At 32.8% G+C, this 19,673-nt stretch overlaps 4 protein-coding genes across 4 annotated transcripts; 1 reads left to right on the top strand and 3 right to left on the bottom strand.

Moving 5' to 3' along the window:
• Nucleotides 1-5,761: 5,761 nt before the first annotated feature.
• Nucleotides 5,762-8,320, bottom strand: LOTGIDRAFT_118279 (hypothetical protein; the record flags this gene model as incomplete). Its single annotated transcript, XM_009056514.1, has 5 exons — nt 5,762-5,963; nt 6,087-6,370; nt 6,737-6,955; nt 7,288-7,503; nt 8,006-8,320. The coding sequence occupies 5 exons, from the start codon at nt 8,318-8,320 to the stop codon at nt 5,762-5,764; spliced, it is 1,236 nt and encodes a 411-aa protein (XP_009054762.1).
• A 753-nt stretch (nt 8,321-9,073) lies between these two features.
• Nucleotides 9,074-12,953, top strand: LOTGIDRAFT_189171 (hypothetical protein). The gene is made up of 4 exons (XM_009056515.1): nt 9,074-9,201; nt 11,164-11,245; nt 11,651-11,722; nt 12,554-12,953. Exons 1-4 carry the CDS (start codon nt 9,108-9,110, stop codon nt 12,762-12,764), a joined length of 459 nt encoding a protein of 152 aa, XP_009054763.1. The 5' UTR covers nt 9,074-9,107; the 3' UTR covers nt 12,765-12,953.
• A 330-nt stretch (nt 12,954-13,283) lies between these two features.
• On the bottom strand, nt 13,284-13,601 carry LOTGIDRAFT_118366 (hypothetical protein; the record flags this gene model as incomplete). The annotated part of the gene is made up of 1 exon (XM_009056516.1): nt 13,284-13,601. One exon carries the CDS (start codon nt 13,599-13,601, stop codon nt 13,284-13,286), a length of 318 nt encoding a protein of 105 aa, XP_009054764.1.
• A 2,306-nt stretch (nt 13,602-15,907) lies between these two features.
• LOTGIDRAFT_178434 (hypothetical protein) lies at nt 15,908-17,853 on the bottom strand (the record flags this gene model as incomplete). Its single annotated transcript, XM_009056517.1, has 5 exons — nt 15,908-16,063; nt 16,334-16,552; nt 16,823-17,051; nt 17,377-17,510; nt 17,695-17,853. 5 exons carry the CDS (start codon nt 17,851-17,853, stop codon nt 15,908-15,910), a joined length of 897 nt encoding a protein of 298 aa, XP_009054765.1.
• Nucleotides 17,854-19,673: the final 1,820 nt, after the last annotated feature.

Genomic DNA, 19,673 nt, shown 5'->3' on the forward strand with positions numbered 1-19,673 from the left:
TCCACTAAAACTAAGTGTTTGATGATATCAATAATTGCAAAATATGCTTTATCATATAAGGACCTTTGCGATAAGTCAGATAAGTGACATATAAAACACATATTTTTTGTAGCATTGCCGGAACCTTTGACTGAAAAATGGAACGTGGCAAATTGATGCTATCAGTGTCCCTGATACACATAAAAAAAAACTCTACATCACAAAATCAGACAGGTCTTACCTTTTGGTCTGACATGATACCATTTACCTAATAAAATTATTGCACTATCATTTTTAAAACTGGTTTTGGTTTTTAAAGTCCACCCTGAAAAAAAATATCAATCTGCAATCATGTTGGGGTCATACAAGATTTAATGCGTGTGGCAAAGCTGTATAAGTTAGTTTTTTTTTATAAATAATGACAAATTTGTTTGACAGACAAAAGCATTTGTCTTATGTATAACAATTTTATGCAAGAGAACAAAAGTCTTTGCCTGGCTACAATATAGTTAGTTCTTATTTTCAGATCCAGTGATAAAGATTTCAGGTTTATAGCCACCAATAATTTGATGGGAGAATGCAGAAATATTCCAAAGGCAATGGATGTCTCAAAAGGATGCCAAGTGAGTAGGCCTAATATTTGTAAAAATCACTTAAATAACTATTTTTAAATCTTTCTTGCAATACTCCTACACTATGTAGTCTTGGATCCATTGTAGATTGCTTATTTAATCTTGGATATACAAGCTAAAAATCAAACAGATATACCCCTACCATATTTCATATTATTCCAAGCTGACTGAAGTCTAGTTTTCACTTTGTCACTTTCAGTTTCCAATTTATTTGCAAATAAATCACTTCCCTCCGAACCAAACTGATTTGTATTAGTTCTCATTCGATAAGAATTATTTTGTCCACTAGGATAGCCATGAGCTGGGCTATAATTGTGACCATAATTGGATGCAATTTGTTCACCAATACCATTTGGAGTGTCTAAACCACTATTTAAACTCTGTGACATAAGACTGGTGTAACTACGTCGTTTACTACCCGAGCTGCCAGGGCTTGGTAATGTAGGGTGTTTCACAGGGGAATGTTTTTGAGTAGCTATTTGGTTTTTAAGGTTGGCAAAAAATCTGGGTCTCTCAATTGGCTGTTTTGAAGTATGAGGTGCAGCATCTGATGAAGTTGAAGAACGGTGTCGTGGTGATGTGTTTTCAGAACGTTTATCACCAGGAGGAGTTCTAGCAACAATTTGGCCATCTAAATCTACTTCTTCTGCTTCACTTTCAAAGTTTGTTTCACAATTGCTGTTTACTTTAGAGACTACCTCTATTTTCGAAATAGTAGGAATGTTTTCAGACAATCTAGCTCTTTCTTTTCTGGCATTAGTACTTCCAAAATATGAACCTGAAGGGTTATTTCTGAAAAATTCTCTCGATTCTGAACTGACAGACGATGACCTGGATGAATTATTCAATGCATCTGTCCAGGAGTCTAAAGATGCGATGTCATCCATATTTTTCGTATCAGAAATCGAAGACAGGCGTTTCTTTCTCTTCTCCATTTATTACGTTTGTTTACTTCAACCCATTATTACTCATTTTACTTTTATAAATGTTTTAGTGTAAACAAAACCTCAGAGACATCCGCCATCTTGTCACATGACATTGGCTACATGGCGTGTTCGTATCGCGTTGTACTCACAATTATATAAACGTGAGTGTTGTACACAAAATGAAATTCACAGTTCCGGAGCATACGAAAATACGTGTTTATATATAATATATATACGTTTCTTCCTATTGTTTCCTGTTATGTTGCAAGACCGAAATTCCTGATTTTGTAACCTACAAGCATCTGCTAATGTTGACTGCACAATATGGTTTTGTCGAGTTCTAAACCCTGCCGAGACATAGCCTTAATAGCCTTTTACGAAAAATCTCCAGATGCCCTCGTGGATGGTTACAATAATACAACCCCTTCAATCAAGACAAAGAAGTAGTAGTGGACTCCGTTAAAAAGAAGTAGCCTTAAGGTGTTTCAAAAAGAGCTAGTCTGCTCGCTCCCGACACCTGCCATCGTATTGGCGCGCCACCCAATGACCGTCCGTCGGTCCCTTTACAATTACACAATTCTTGACGAAACTTTGTGAAATTATTTATTATCACCCATTCATGAACCCTATTGAAAAGCAAAAATGAGAACTATTGTTATCTTGTATTTTGTTCCTGGTATCGAATAACAAGGCATATTCGAATGAAATAGTATTTATTCTATATTTCAGATTAAGCCTTCCTTAGCCATTTCTTTCTCTCCAGCCCATCTGTTCTACTCTCTGTCATCCAGCCCAGCAATGGTCGCTTGTATCGATGAATGCTCTGGACGACAGGGACTAGAACATGTGGTAATCTTTTCACACTTCACTTAATATTTATGCGCACTGTAATTAAGCAGGAGAAAGTAGGTAATAACTGATTAAAGGGAGCCAACTATATTATCCTACTCAAAGCTTTATATTAGTATATGAACTATATGACACTATTTTATATGAGACTTCAATCTTAAAACGCGTTACAGTGTTCAAAGCTTACCGTCGAAATTTGAGCCTTCAAATCCATGTGTGCCCAGAATTTTCCGCGATTCAAATCCGCGTCAATTTACCATATATAGGAAAAGTGAATAAGATATCTAGTTTAAAGTATTTTTTAAGGAAATATGCGATTTTTGTTATTTATTATACTTCTGAAGACTATCTACATATTCAAGATTAAATTTAACCCCAAAATGGCGTAATGGTCCCTTTAAAATCCAAGGTATATCCTTGTTGATGAGGCTTTTATTTTTAAGGGGGGAGGGGGTTGGGGGGGGGGGGGGGGGGCAACTCGTGCCTGCAGCCTTGTCATTTCAAACAGCGACCATTGAGCTATACTTTCTATTAGTGTAGACTTTCAATCGTTTGCAGCCGTCCATCTGGGGTTCATATGAGGAATTTCAAGATATCACTTTGACAAGTTAATGAAATGATTCTTGTCAATTGAGTGATGTAAATATATATATATTTAAAATTGAATGGCGAACAATATTTGAATTTGCTAGGACTTTGCAAAGGGTCCATACAAATGTTAAATTGATATTCATAATATGGGAGAGATTCAAGAATTCTGATTGTCATGCAAAGAACAATCAGACTTTAGGGAAGCAAAGAAATATGCCTTAAAAGCTTCATTTTTATCCCATGGATACAAGCAATACCTTTTTTTTGCCCTGAATGATTCGAATTGCCCCTTTGTGAGAAGGTACAAATCAGTTAAAAAGAGATAAAACTACTGTTCTACAAAAATAATTTTAATATAACAATTTTTAAGAAAAAATCACATAAATCAGTTTATTCTCCAAAATACACAGATTTAATTCAAAGAAATTTAATGTTTATTGTATGGTTGACATGTACTAGTATATTTTAGAACTTCTGTTTGACGATTCATTATGCCTACTACTAATAAACATAGACAATCATATTATATCATACTTTTGATATTGATACAGACAAAGGTGGATTATGGGTATTGATATATACTTTTGAATTTTGGAACTTATATTCATAAACTGTTTGTGCAGTTAATGTAGACAATTAGACCATTTTACCACTTATTGAGTTACTATCTGAATGATTTAATGCTATGAGAGCAAATTGTCAGACAGATATCATTCCCTAAGAAGCTAATATATTGTCATTAGATTACATACAAAACAAAACAAAAAAATATATATACAATATTTATATAATTATATACAATTATAGAAAATTTGTACAAACAATATATACATATTAAGGATGTTGATTTTGGCTATGCCTAGATTGTGCTACAAAATGGTTTTAACCTGGGTATTTTACAATACACATGATCAGTTGTTACACATAAAGTGAAATGTATGAGAATGTCTTAGTATTAGGGTCATTCAAGTTAGCAATCTCCATCTAACATAGGTGTTGGGGTGATTAAAAGTAACCAGTTTTTTGTACAGCAGAAGGCAATGGCACTTCCCTGCCCTAAGGTCTCTGAGTCAGGCCATTTACTGATAAAAGGTGAGGAGTGTTTAAGCAGCTTTTATTTAAGGTGACAGAAATAACATAGCCTAATTAACCAACTAAAATTGCTCTGTATAAGTGAACACAAATGTTATATATAACTATTCTTCGGCTAAGACAAGATCACATCTTCATTATCTATTGTTCAACCATTTCCTTTACAAAAATAACAAGAGAGAATAACAAATTTAACATTTTTACAAATAAATACATACATGTTGAAGAATTTATGCTCATCCATACATCCACTTGTTTATTAGAACATAAAAATGAACAGTTAATTTCATTTTGAGGTAACAGTAAAGCATACCTTATGATAAAGTTACCACTTACATCACCAAAAAAAAAAAAACAACTGTTCAAATGTAAGTTTTACACAACTTTCTGGATGTTCATAATTGGCTTACCTGATTATATTTTGTAATTCTGAGTATTAATATTTGGCTTTATTTTGATTGAAATATAGTATAGTATTCTATTATTTCTGATGCCAAAATAAAATCAGTATCAGCGAACCTACTAAGGTTGGACAAGTAGAACTTATTCTCATGTCTACATCTCATGTTATTTTGAAATCAATTTATAATAAAACAAATGCCATCTTTAAATTTTTATGGTCAGTTAAACAGTTTATACTGCAGAGGTCTGAGGTCATAGTCCCTCCAATACTGTTGATCACAAATACCAAAAACGATACTGTAGTCAAGCAATGATATTTGAGCACATCAGAGAAAGATATCAAACAAACACAATAACAGTACATTCTATTTTCAAGTTCAACAAGTATTGAAGACCTCAATACATATATTTAAACCTTTCTTCTATGGTTTCAGTTACTATATGTTTACCCAAAATTGAATGAGTGGGATGCTCATGTTATGTTTAAAATTTTCCTCCAAGATTCTCAAATATCTTCCAAGAATATGGCAAGACAGTATAACAAATACTTATACATGTATATCTCTTAACAAACTTTAACAATGACTTAGCTGTCCTTTGTGTTATGATATGAGTTATAAATCTTGTATTCTGTTATGAAAGGGATGTGATGCTGGATAGCGAGTGAACACAAGTGTTAATGGAAATGCAATTACAGTGCAACTTTTACCTGTACATGATGAGTTGATTTAAACCAAATATTAAACATAAAACAATGTAGGAACAAATCAAACTCAAAGTGCAATTGAAACATTAGGAAAAAAACATAAACATTATTTTAAAGAACAGGCAAACATACCTATTCAAGCACCTTACAACTATGTTCAAAATATAAAAAAATACATTAGCAAACTAAACAAAGATTTCAATCAAATAATACAAAAACTTGTCATAACTGGAAAAATAGAAGTATGTAAACCATTTTTATTGGAATGATATACTTACCTATGGTTAGAAATAATGCCATTGGAGTTTAGAACAACCCTTATAAAACAACAAATATACTAACAATTATTATTATGATTAATAAATAATAAGCAGGCAAAAATGGGTAAATGTCATTGGTTGAAGAAGCTAAACATGAGAGCAAAGCACTCAGAAGACTTAAAAATATATCACGATGAGTGCTTTAGGTCAATCTATAGCCTTGATCCATTTGTGCCACAGCACATACAAGATANTTGGAAATGCAGCGTGACAGGATTAATACATCACTGTGAGGATTGGATGCAGAGTATAAACTAGGTAGGTTTATGTTGAATTGATCTGGGAATAACTAGCTGTTAAATCACTCATCACCTGATCTTTTTTCTTCATGTGTTTCTTTACACACACAAAAACACCTCCAAATAATATTAAAATAACAGGTAAGCCTAGACCAGCTGATATAACTCCTATAACTAATATTGATATAGCATCTTTTGGTGGGTGACCATAGCCTATACTACCACTCCTACAAAAATAAAATTTAATCGTATAACTAATGAAAGACTAATATAAAACAATTGGAAAATCTACATACTAAAGTGTATTGCAAGGATGTTCTTAAATTCTAAAAAACTGAAAATCTACTTACCACACAGTATAATTAGTTTTAGTATAAAAACCATCTTTAGATAAACCAAATGATATATTAGTGGCACTTTTAGAATATTTTGTTGTAAAAAGGACATTTCCAAAATAGGTATAGGCTATGCTTTCTTCTAACAGACCTCCTTGTTCCTTTGCATTAGTCTCAGAGTAATATGCTACAAAAGTTCCTGAAAGTCTATCTCTATCAGTTTTAGTGTAACAAATTGGTTTCCATTCCAAATAACCACCATTGTTCTTATTACTGGGTTTAGTTGACCAGTCAAACATCTAAATAAAATGAAAATGATTAATCAGCACATTCTATGAATGAAAAACATGTAGTCCATTTAATTGATGAATTAGTAAAAATTCTATTTTGGATCTTAGCTCAGATGTCTCATATACATACAACAGTCCTCGTGTATTTGTATTCTTAGCTTGCATGGATTAGGCATCCAAAAAATTAACAAACAGTGAATCAAGTCTAAATACACCCCTTTGGCATACAGGTGGTAAAGAGAGAAACTTCTATTAACTTTTGCAAACTATGCACAGATGTGCACAAATATTTTGCCTTACTTTTAGATAAATATTTGGCCGTTGTTTGCATTCTAATGGATCTTTCATGAATTTAGGAATGTATAAAATTCTTACTTTAAAAACACCAGGAGTATATTCGTCATCTAAAGATTCTGTTTCTGATATTTTAGGACGATCTTTACTTGATCCAATCACCACCACTTCTATAGCAAACCTGGACTGTGTATAACTTGCTTTAAAATCATTCAATAAGAAATCAAACAGGGTATTATTTTCATTGTGTTCCATTTTAGGTAAAACATCATCTCTCCCATCACTATCATAGGCATTAAACTGTAATAAAAACATTGACAATTGGAAATTTAAGAGTTTGGTTTAAGATAGAGGAGAGATTGTTAAAAGCTAAAAAACATATTCACAAGAACTCAAGACATTACATGGATATAAGCATCTGCAAAATTTGAACTATATGTATCACTTTTATTAAAAACTGTCTTTACTTGTATTTGAGGAATTCAGTCATATTCATTTATTGCTTATAACACGGAAGTCCAGTGTCTTAATAGGATCTAATAAATCACTAAAAATTAAACTGATATTATGACCTTCCTGGTCCAAAGTTGGGATGAACTCACAAGAAAAACCACACCAAAACTGAAACTAACCGTTAAAACTAAAGTTCCCAATGTGTCATTTTTATCCATAGTTTCATTTTGGCTTTTGATAACTGTCAAATTGAAAACTGCAGAGTTGTCTTTTCCTTTTATATGATTGACTTCTTGCCATCCAAAATTTTGAAATTCGTGCACTGTCCAGTTGGTAGAATGTATATCATAGGAATTCAGACTAGCATCATCATTCATATCATTGTATTCAAATAACTAGAAAAAAAAGGCACATTCATAGAAATAAACTGATAACAGCATCCAAATCAATATTACATCCCGAATAACCAACTACAACATGCAACCAATTCAATTGTTTACTTTTGGAGCAGTTGATATGAATGGTTCAGTTGGGAAATAATACCAACCTTTAAAAAGCTAAAAACATTTTTCATTCGATGAAAATTATAATAAATTTAAGAAATTATTGAAAAGTGTTCAACCCAGGCTATAATTCTTAATATCATATTATTTATTTCTAGCTAAAACTTAAAGTTTAAGGTTTCAATTTGGTTTTTTCTACTCATTATGAGAGAAAGGCCAAATTTTTTATAATTTTTTCAGATTTGTTCAGCTTACTTAGCAATAATTATCCTAGTTATGAGTTAGCCTACATAACATCAATTAAATATTAGACAAAAGCTTTCCGCTACTAAAATAAAGTTATGATGGTCATAGTGATCCCAGATATTATCTCCAACCTTTAACCTATACTTACCCTAGTTAAAACAACAGCATAAGAATTTTCTAATAATGAACCAGACGGCTCTAAGGTTATAGCATGGTCAGTTCGTTCGGAAGAATTAGTTGACAGAAGTTTCTCCCAATTAATTTCAATTATACTGCCTGGCTTCCCTCTGATAACTAGGGCTGTGAGAGAACCAACACTACTAAGTAAATAATGAAGCACATCCTCACTGCCCTCAGCTTTAATGTAAGCTACATTAGCAAAGTTTTCATCTATCCCCTCTTTACATGCAGTTACATTGCATCCTGGATTTAATGCAGTTGTGATCTGTGAAAAAAAAATCATAAATCATTTATACATGGCATAATGCCTACGTCTAAATTTAACTTGTTCCTTACTTTCTTTTAATAGCTTTTGACAGGGACCAGCCAAATTGGAGCTAGAAAAAGTAAACCCACATTTACAACATTATGAACAGATTTAATACAATAAAAGGCTTTAAAGTTTAAGAGATATACTTTATTTTGAACATCAAAGAGAATTTGAACATATCTTTATACAGTGGTGTAACCTATATTCATGCTTACAAGGATTCAACGCCGAATTTTGTCAAAATTTTGAGGAGTAAGTTCTCCGTCACAATTAATTTTGGTTGGGAAAAATGGCAAAAGAAAACTTTTTTGGAATAAGGAAATGAAGGGGAAAAGCCCCAAAAAACTTAAAAAGACATGCTAAGGCCATTTTTAATATTGATAAAGATTCTAATGTTTACCGTTCTTCCTGTCTTTGATTTTTCACCATTACAAACCATACATATGAAGACTATTATCAATATTGAAAAACCAGATAAAATCGACTGCTGAAAGACGCCATTTTCACATCACATGATAGAGTGGAGTAAACTGTAAAGTCACGTGCACTGTGACTAATGTTTCCAAGATGTTTCGTTACATTTTATTCTATTTTTTGTCAAAATTGTTCTAAAAATGATTATGAGTCGGGGCAATACAAATTGTAATTATATTTAATTAAATATCCAAAATCTCGTTTTGTACGAAACAACTGAAGGAGCAATCTCGTACGAAATAGCCCATTTTACATTTCCGGTGAAATGTGAAGAAACAGAGAAGCGATGTCTGCAAAGGCTTTCAAACAAGAAATGGCCCCCAAGGGGGGTTTTGGGCCCATACACTGGGCTAAACGAACACCTAAGCCGTTACTGAGTGGTAAATGCTGCTTTTATTTTATCCGGCCTTATCTATATCACGATTTGTTTTTTTGAAAATGATAACGACCTTGACGACCTCTGTTTTTTTTTTTTTTTTTTTTTTTTTGTAGGCCTATAGGCCTGATATGGCCTAATACTATTTCTGCCCCTAGCTTATCAATGGATGCGATTAGCCAAGTAGTTTAAATATTCTTGCATCGAAGGGAGAATCAAATCGCCAAGTAATGCAAACTCTCAAATTAACGCTGTCTCATGGAAATTCGCGAATCGTCAACCAGACCTTAAGCCCTGTCTATATGCTTGACGACAAGCGGAGGTTAGACAAACAATGTCACAACAACGCATCTGTAACGTTAGTGCAAGTGCTGTCCAATAATGCTGTCAATATTTATATTGAACGAGTTGACATATCATTATTTTTTTAGGCTTTTAGGCTAGGCCTAAACACGTTAAACCGGTGATTAGGCCTAGTGCTCACCATCAATTAATCACTTGTATTCATTTTGACTTTTCTCTTTTTTTCATGTTTAATCAAGTGAATAAATGCGGATATGCCAAAATGAAAAGGCCTATATGTGCCTAATTAAAAGTGTGCCCAAATCTATGTGTCTTAACTACTATATGAGTAAAGATGACATAATCAACGTCTGTCTAAATGACCTAGTGCTTAGGAAAAGTATGCCTGATGGACTGTGTCTATTAAACTACCAGGTATTAGAATAGGCCTGGGACCCAATCTTATTTTGTTCCTAAATGAACAGTGAATCAGTGTAGGCTATGGCAATTGGTTTATACGGCCATGGGGCGCTTACCTTTTATTTTTATATGTCTTAGTTCAAGTGGATGCAGGTCCCATATTGATTGTCTTCTGCTTGCTCTTCAAAATTAATTATTTTAAGGGTTTCAGTAGACCTACCCGATGAACAAGCCTGGCACAACTCTGCCCTACAATGGTACAAATTGCAGCAACTCCAATATTTTCTCAAGATCACTTTTTTGAACATTTGGAATCAGAATTTCATGCCTTATTTAGTAGGATATGTCCTAACAATCATTGAACAATACTTATTGAGATAAGTAAGTGACAAAAGGCAAAAACTCCATAACTTGAATATATTTTCAATTGCAAAAGGCAGTAACTGCTTTTACATACATGTATAGGAAATATGTGACAAAGCAAAAAGGCAGTAAGTGTAAAGAAAAGTTTAAAGTGCAGTTTTCTCAAAATGTAAAAAATGTCTTTACGGCCTTTTGCCATTGTAGGGCTGATTAACAGGGCACTAGCTAGGCTATTCCTAGAGATCTTTAATCCATCAGAGAAAATTTTAGGGTTTAGGAAATAGAAAATTCACCATAGTCGGACAACTTCTCTAATGTTCATCCACGTGTTTGGGGTGACATCACCTAGATGTATGACGTTGATTGGCTAGTGTAAATATAATGGGGCATGGCTGACGATTCGCCAATTGGTTATGCAGTCAACTAACAGCAGGTGACGCACGAATTAATGCCAACCTGTAAATTAACGCTGTCTTTTACACCAGATGTGTCGAGTTCAAAATCTTTTTAGCGTTTTGTACTTTTCTAGTACTTCTGAAGACTATTTACATATATTCAAAACCTCAATCAACCCCTGAAAATAACGACAGTACGACCATAGCAATAAAAATAAATATGGAATCACCATTATAGTTCTGTTTTTTTTTGTAGATTAGAAATGTGCTTAATTGTAGATACTTTAACGGTGGAAAAAGATCTCTTCAAACAGGCAGGATTGAATAAAATATTGACAATTGGAGATGCCAGACTGGTCAATAAATCTGTGTTAGACTAAACAGACATTTTGATAATCTACACAATCTGACTTAACAATTTCCACTATTAGATAACTTGTTAAATTGTTGGATTACATGGTTGATTGTGTGTTCATTGTACAAGTTATGCTTTGTGTATTTTGCAGGGTTTGTACAGTTTGGTTTAATGGGCGGGTTTATGGGATTTTGGCTTTATATGTTCTATAAATTCGGCTTCAAAAGGGTTATGTAAGTACTTAATATTCATGCTTATGTATTCAATCAACTATATTCACACACAGTGAAACCTTTCTGACCTTGTAACCAGCCAGCACCTTGTGAATGAAGACTTCAGGGGATGATTGCTTCTGGAATTCATGATATTTTTTCCTTTTTTGGACCAATTATGGTCGATAGAAGCAGAATAAAAAAAACCTTACAAGGCAGACAATTCTGTTAATCGAAATTTTGACCAAAACCAATAGCAAAAGATATATAGTAGTGGACTCCTCCAATGAGAAGTACCATCAGGTGTTTCGTAAAGAGTAAACAGGTCTTATTAAAATTGAGCTCCATCAATGTTGAATATTATAAATAATATTTGCCTGAGTTATAATAATAATAATCTATTGTTTTATGAACTATTTGTTTTAGATATGAACAAATTGAGCTACAAGATGCTATGGCAGCCATTGAACCATTACTTGAGGCAGAGAAACATAGAATGTAAGTTTTAATGATTTATTTTTTTTTAATGAAGTCTTAGGTAATAGATCATGGTGTCCAAACCACAACCCCATTTCTCATACTTCAATGCCCTGGTAATACAAATGAGGGAAAATGAGCTAAATATTTAGTAAAAATTGGCCCTAAAATCTATCTATGAAGATCTCGGTCTATCAAATCACTTGTTATAGACGCTTTGTTTGCAAACTTTAAATGAACGCAGCTTGTCATTGAATGTTTTGAATGATATGTACAATACAAAATTGGGTAAGATTTTTGGTAAAGAATTGAAGCTGACAGAAAATCAGATCATTATTGGGAATATGTCTTACCTCAAAAAAATCGCTTTGCTCCTTATTTCTTCAAATGGGTGGCAGCAACTCGATTTGGTGTTTTGTTTACATTTACGTTCTACTTAAAGCGTGATCTGATTGGTCAGATAAAAATAGCATCAATCTGATTTCCACTCCTACAAAGTGTAGCAGACTTAGTTTAATACAGGTTAATAAGACTGTCAAAACTCGTATTCAGGATAGAATGGTATCAGAAATGCTGATATCAATTTAACTTTGTTATATATGCTTCATAAAAATATGACCTTATAATTTTATATGTAAATTTGATTTTGGGGATGTTGCAAGATGTTCCATTGAATGGGTTTTGAGTGGAAATAAATGAAACATAGCGATACCCCTTGATTATTAGTTATGTGTTTTTAGGATAAAGATTAGTGTACGGTATGTGTATAGTCAATCAAAAATCTGTCTATCAAATTATCAGAACAATAGAATGTTTAGCTTTAGTTTAGTTCCATTTTTTCTTGTATTTTAGGTTTTTGATACGTATGCGTCAAAACAGAGATTATGAAAATGAGTTGATGAAGGACTATCCTGGATGGAAAACAGGAACTTTATTTGGAGAACCAGTGTTCCACAATAAGAGAGAAAGATTTATGACACCATCTTTAGAAGAGTATTATGCACACACAGAAACTCGTCATTATAACAAGAAAAAGTTTCCCAAAATTCACTTTGAATTTTAAAACTATGAATATTTATAAGTTTGACTATAAGTTTGACTGTTGTGAATCGAATGTACCTGAATTGCTTAGAATAAATAATTGAAACTGGATATTTATGGGTTATAAACACTGGTGTATTTTAATGTTATAAATGTTTATAACCATATTTATGTTTGAAAATGATTAAGGGATCTTGTATTCTAATAATTGATATTGTGGTTACTATAGATTTATCTTACACTCATATTGATCAGATGCCGATAAAAGTGAAAAAATTCTAGATCATTTTCAGGGTTAAGCTAACTTAGAACATACCTGTTGAGGTTTGCACCGAACCCGTTAATAGATCAACCCTACGACTCAATTGTTATGGCATACAGGGGGCAATAGATCCTTTTTTGCTTCTCGTTTTATCTCAAAAGTGCTTCGCCCTTCACCTGTGGAGATGACACAAAGCCAATAAAAATTGGAGATTTTTTCATCTCCAATGTTAATATATATTTTGAACTAAACGAAGAATTTAACAATTAATTGCTTCCTTTAATTATTTCGGATAAATTTATCTAAAGTTTCAATGCCGTTTAAAACTGCAAATATTTTTATATTGCCTGGAAATCTTGATTTAATGGCATCTTGAACCTCTCGACCAGTGAGAGTTTTCTGACGACGTCTTCGAGCACGTTGAGCAGCATCATATGCCAAAGCATGGAACAAATAGTTCATGAAACCATTCATCTGATCCAAACTGTCTTTAGAAATCTGCATGTTTTTATGTACATGTTTCAAAATCCGACGAATGTAGGTTTTATAGTTGCTTTGGAAAAGTTGACATTGAGTTTCTACTAACGTCGATTTCATGCCCTTTCGGTACCTTCCATAATATTTAACTTTCACATCCCGGGTGATGCGGATATGCTTTCCTCTGGAGGGTATTTTCCTCGATTTCGTCTTTCCAGATTTTGAACTCTTCAGAACAGTTTCCATTTTAGTTTGCGTTTGTTTCAATTCAGATGAGGAAGCTTCTGTTACCTGCTTTTGTATCTTTGGCACCGGATCATTAGACATATTTCCTAGACAATTAAGAATGATAGGCTTACTACATGGAATGCAAATGTTTAGGGGGATTCTCAGCCAAGTAAATTTTAAAACGAGAAGCCCGGAGATGTCATATCTGACGATTCTGAGGCGCCAACGTCAAATTTATAAGATAGGTTTCATCTTCGAATATTTTCTTTTGTGGTTACGATCCAATCCAGAATATGCATTTTCGGTGATTCCAAGCGCATTTGATATGATATGCAGCTTCAAATTATTAGATGTAATTTGGTGAGCACCAAAGGTGTGATATTGATAAGAGAGTATAAGGAGTCCTATATTTAAAGTGATACCACGTCATAGAATTAACATAAAATTTAAGAATTTTAAACTTGGCGAATAAGAGCCAGTAGATATAACTGGTGTCATAAATAACGTAACGGGATCCTTATATAATCCGATAGATAAAAAAAACTTAGTAATTATCCATAAATATGCAATTAACTATTGAAAAACGCTTAATGTCGAGATTAAGCGTTTTTCAATATTACTTTGTTTTTTATGAATTTTCCTATTTTCTAGATTTTACAGGGATTCTGTTGTAACTTTATCACTTTAAGAGTAATAAGCCCGTTGGTGCCATTTCTAGCGATTTGAGACGAGGAAAGAAGGGTGTCCACAAAGTATTTTTGCTTTTCCAGCGATCTGAGATAAATCTATCGTGCTGTAGATTTTTTTTTTCGGGCGTCTTAGTACTTGGGCTCAATTCCCATTTGCCGGGCGGTGTTGCACATTATGCGGTGTGTTTTGTTGTAAATTTGCCAGGGGAGCGACAATTGTCTCTTACCCGTAATACCATTGTCGATGTATTTTTATTTATTTTTTTTGCGGATGTCCTGACGCCATCCATTCATAAGCTGATTGTCTTAACCCGATGTTAAATCGTACAGCCTTTGGCGTAGTTCCATTTTTTTAAAACTCACCCTTGCGTCTTGAGTCTACTCTAAAATAGTTTTATTTTGGTATTTCAAATTGACATCAACAACGTTCCTATGGGATTATATTTCGAAGATAAATGGTTGACGTCATAATGGGAGGTATGCCTTCTTCGCGAACAATGATCCGGTAGTCTACTTTTTTTACATTGTCCATTACCTGCATTTGGAGAAAATTTCAAAAACCGTTTACGGTAACTTACTTTTTCTAAATATTGTCGAGATTTCGGACAAGGTATACTGACAAATTAAACAGTTTGGTTACCTTGCTCACATAAATATAAATATTGCCCTGACGACATATCTGGTTCTTGGACAAATCGAGGAAAAAATATTCATCAACGGTGTTAACTTGGAAATTTTAATAACCTGCATGACCGATAACGTTTCAAATATGTAGGCTACCGAATTTAGTCTTCGTTAAATTACATGAGTGTGCGTGATGTTTTAGAGATTTTTGAAGTAAAAATTTGGTATACGTTTTTGTCATCACAACGCTAAATCTGCTGACGCATGAACGATGCGCAAACAATTTTACTGAACCTAGTAGTGCCATCGAATGCCAAACACCGACAATTATTTAGTCGTAGTTTGAAACAATGCGTAAACAGGCTACGAAATGGTACACCTTACTGCATACTGTTTTGTCTTTCGAGAGCTTCAATAGTCGATATAAGAAGGGTGGCAATTACAGTATAGGACCGTTTGTAATAGCTGGACATAGTGAAGATGTGTTTGTTTTGAGCAAGTCGACTATTACATTTTCCAAATCAGTTAGGTACACAGACTAAGCTTCCTGGCATTTTCCAATTTTGGAATTTACAAATTAACGCTTTATAGTACAATAATAAACATGTTTTTTAAAAATTTAATAATTGTGGAAACGATCATATAAAAAAAAACAAACAACTAAGACAATACAAAGACATTGAGAAAAACCTCACTAAAAATAACCTTTCATTCTTTACAATTTTTTTTTTTACTTTTTACAATTTGATTAAAATGATAAATGATTAAAATGAATTCAATTTGATGTATGCACATAACATTCATTCATACTTGGTCGATACAGACGAGACTAAAATGAAATTAACTTAAAAACATAAAATAGCACATACAAGTCTTTGCAAACAATTAAAAATCAGCATCCAATGTAAATTGATGATTACTTTGACCACCTGACATCACTCCCATTCTTTGATATTCACCTACTCTCTTCTCAAAAAAGTTAGATTTCCCTTCAAGGGATATTAATTCCATAAAATCAAAAGGGTTTTCAGAGTTGTAATACTAAAAAAATAAAGAATATTTCAATGACAAATTTAATATAAATATTATTATATATATTATATAAATATAAAAATTATATACTTTTAGCCATTAACAAATTCCTAAATTATCTGTCCAGGACTTAAAAGTTTTATGAAGGTGTAATCATTTAAATTAATCAAGGTGTAGGAGATTAAGAAAGCAAGAGGGAAGTGTAAAGGGTCTCTAAAATTAATTTCGAAATTTGAAAAGGCAACAACTACATCATGTCAGAGATAAACTGATCCTTACCTTATCACAGCCTAAGTCGACTAATAATCTGTCAGCTACAAATTCAATATATTGCTTCATGAGATCACAGTTCATACCAATTAATTTACATGGTAAAGCATCAGTTAAAAATTCTTGTTCAATTTGTACTGCATCAGTAATTATACCATAAATTCTTTCCTGTGATAGCTTATTTACTAAATGTCTGTACATTAAACAGGCAAAATCACAATGTAGACCCTAGAAAATACAAAATTACAAATGTGAAAAATAAAGTTTGTTTTCTGAACTATTTTTGCTTAAAGAATAATGTTTCGAAAAACTTCCTACTATTGAAAAATAACCAGATTGTACCTAACATTGATATAATAGAATCAGGACAACCTATACCATCCTGTACCAAAGACAAGAAACATGCAACAAATTACTTATAATTGAAACCTATGATCATTATTAACAATTAGAGGCAAATCAAGAGACTAGAATATTATTTTTAAAGTTAGAACAAACCTCGTCTCGACTGATCAGTTCATTACTGAAGGTTAAACCAGGCATTATACCACGCTTCTTCAACCAAAATATAGAGGCAAATGAACCAGAGAAGAAAATTCCTTCAACGGCAGCAAAAGCAACAACTCTTTCTGAATAGTCTGCCTCTTCATCACCAATCCATTTTAGAGCCCAGTCTGCCTTCTTTTTTACACAGGGTAATGTTTCAATAGCATTGAATAAGTAGTCTCTGAAAAATAATTACCTAGTTATAAATTTGTAGGATGAATTAGCTTACATTCCATACTGCAGTTGTACAAAATAGCTTTATTTAATTCAAATGAAGCCAATGAAGGTCTTACCCGTTTATGGCACTATCTGTTTGAAAATGAAATTAAATCTGTGGCTAAATTGTCAATGTGCATCACAGATATCAAATTTCTGCAGTTGATAGGTTTCCCCTTAATTGGGCATAAATTCCAGTTGAAGGGTACATAGAATCTTCACATGCAGTTTGAAAAGGAATCTGAGATTTGCATTGAACCTTTGAATCTATAATGAAATAAGTTTATTACCTTTGTTTAGGATCTTTGATATAGGTATCTATTAATAAGCTGTACATCTCACTGTGGATATTCTCCATGGCAACTTGAAAACCATAGAAACATCTTGCTTCTGTTATCTGTACCTCTTTACTGAATCGTTCAACCTACAATCGGTAAAAAAAAAACAATTTAATTCATGATATAAAGGCAACAGGCTATAAGGCTAATGCAAAATGGTTCTGGACAGATAACCAAATAGGATCTAATCCTTTTGCCTCATTACGTTATTTAAACATTTGCCAACATCTATCATCTTAGATCTAATTAGTAAATGAAAAGAATTCTTACCAAATTTTCATTCACAATACCATCACTGGCAGCAAAGAAAGCCAGGACATGTGAAATGAAGTGTTGTTCTTCAGGTTTTAAAGCTTCCCAATGAATTAAATCTTTAGACAAGTCAACTTCTTCAGCAGTCCAAAATGATGCTTCAGCTTTTTTGTACATTTGCCAGATATCATCATATTGAATAGGGAATATTACAAATCTATGGGGATTTTCTCTCAATAATGGTTCTTGGTTTGGATCCGTTCTTTTGTATTTCCTACCAACTTTTTTCATGACTGGCTTGTGTACTTTCTGAAATAAACAAAGTTTCACACAATCAGATACAGCTATTTAACATGTACACCTTTAAATTCCACTGAAAATTACTGTAATTTATAGTTTTATAGAATGTTAAATGGCTGCATTATATAGACATAATCAATACAACGCAAACACCAATGACACGAAAAACATTTGTAACACTAAATAGTATAGGTATCAATCATCTCAATAGCCAATTTATGAATTATGCAAGCTTATCAAATAATTTTCTACCTTATTAGTGTCTGCCACTTCCATGATATTTTGAGTCTGACTTTCACCAAGAACTTTTTTCTTTGAGGCATTGTGTATATTTCTGCTCACCTGAAATTGCAAAAAAGGAAATTATAAGCTCAAGCTTAAGCCTTAGCGAGTCAATCATTCAACTTTGCAATTTGTAAAACAACTATTCTAGTTTCACACTACATTGTACAAGGAGTACCATATTGACAACTAAATTACTAAAAAGACAGTTAAAACTTTAAATCAAGCCCTAGTCATCAATCATTCTTTGTCAAAATTTTGCGAATTTTTAGATTAAAGCAAAATCTTCCTTTTCAAATCCTCAATAAAATGACAATTGAGCTACTGACCAACATCAAGTAAGTTTAGGTAATCTAGTGTCAAAGAAAAATGACTTTTAGAAACTGGCGCCAATGTCAATTCTCATGATTTTGTGGACGCAAGTATCATAAAAAATTCCGCCAACATGGAAATAGGATGAACTCACCTCATTTTCATCATTAACTTTTATCTGTGATATAATTGAAGTCATTTTGATAAATATAAATGTCGTCTGAATAAATAAAAACTATGATCGCTTCAAAATTATATAAAATATTTAAAGGTAACAAGTCTGCGTCTCTGTGTACAGGTCAGTAGAAGAATGAAGTTCTGCAACATCTGCAAAAAGTACGGGAAATATTATTCATAAAATCGCGCACTTTTCATTTGACCAATCAAAACTCATTTCACAGACGCCTTTGTACTCATTGGACAATATGAAATCGTCGAAAGGGTAAAGGGTATTTATAGCACAAATGGTGTTAGTTCTTTTGGTGCATTAATTTTCACAAAATTATAAATTTTGTAAATCAATATAATAGATATCAAAACTAGATTAGTACATTTTTAATATTCAGCGCTAAAAAGACGTTTCAAAAAGATTTTACAACTAAAAGAAGTATCCTTTGTCCCCTGCAAAATTGGAAGTGTCTAACTAGGCCACCTAGCAACATGAACTTCCTTTCTTGTATTATTGAGCATTTTGACCTACTTATGTAACCAAGTTTCATAACTTTTTTTTCATTGTTTCATATTTTTCATGCTTGACTTCTCACGAATTTGTCACATTTTGATAGATTTAGCAGACATTTTTGTATTTACTGTAATCAATGAGAGTATTAGTTTTGGACTATATTTTATAATGGAGTAATATCCTGTTGTAGTTATTAGAAAATAACAACATGGCGGACAGCATCAAAGTAATCAATGATGATGCTGTTAAAAGATTACACAGCAGACACCCGTCTGGTCATTTACACAAAGGTACGTGATAATTAGCAGCCTCGGTCGTGAAATTCATTTAGTATGCCCATCTTTTTTCCTTTGCTTGGCGCTTGCAATTGGATAGCACACTTCCCTCCCTACCAAATCCCAGAAATTGTAAACTGACACAC

The sequence above is a fragment of the Lottia gigantea genome (genome assembly GCF_000327385.1).
Source record: "Lottia gigantea unplaced genomic scaffold LOTGIsca_28, whole genome shotgun sequence".
NCBI lineage: Eukaryota > Metazoa > Mollusca > Gastropoda > Lottiidae > Lottia > Lottia gigantea.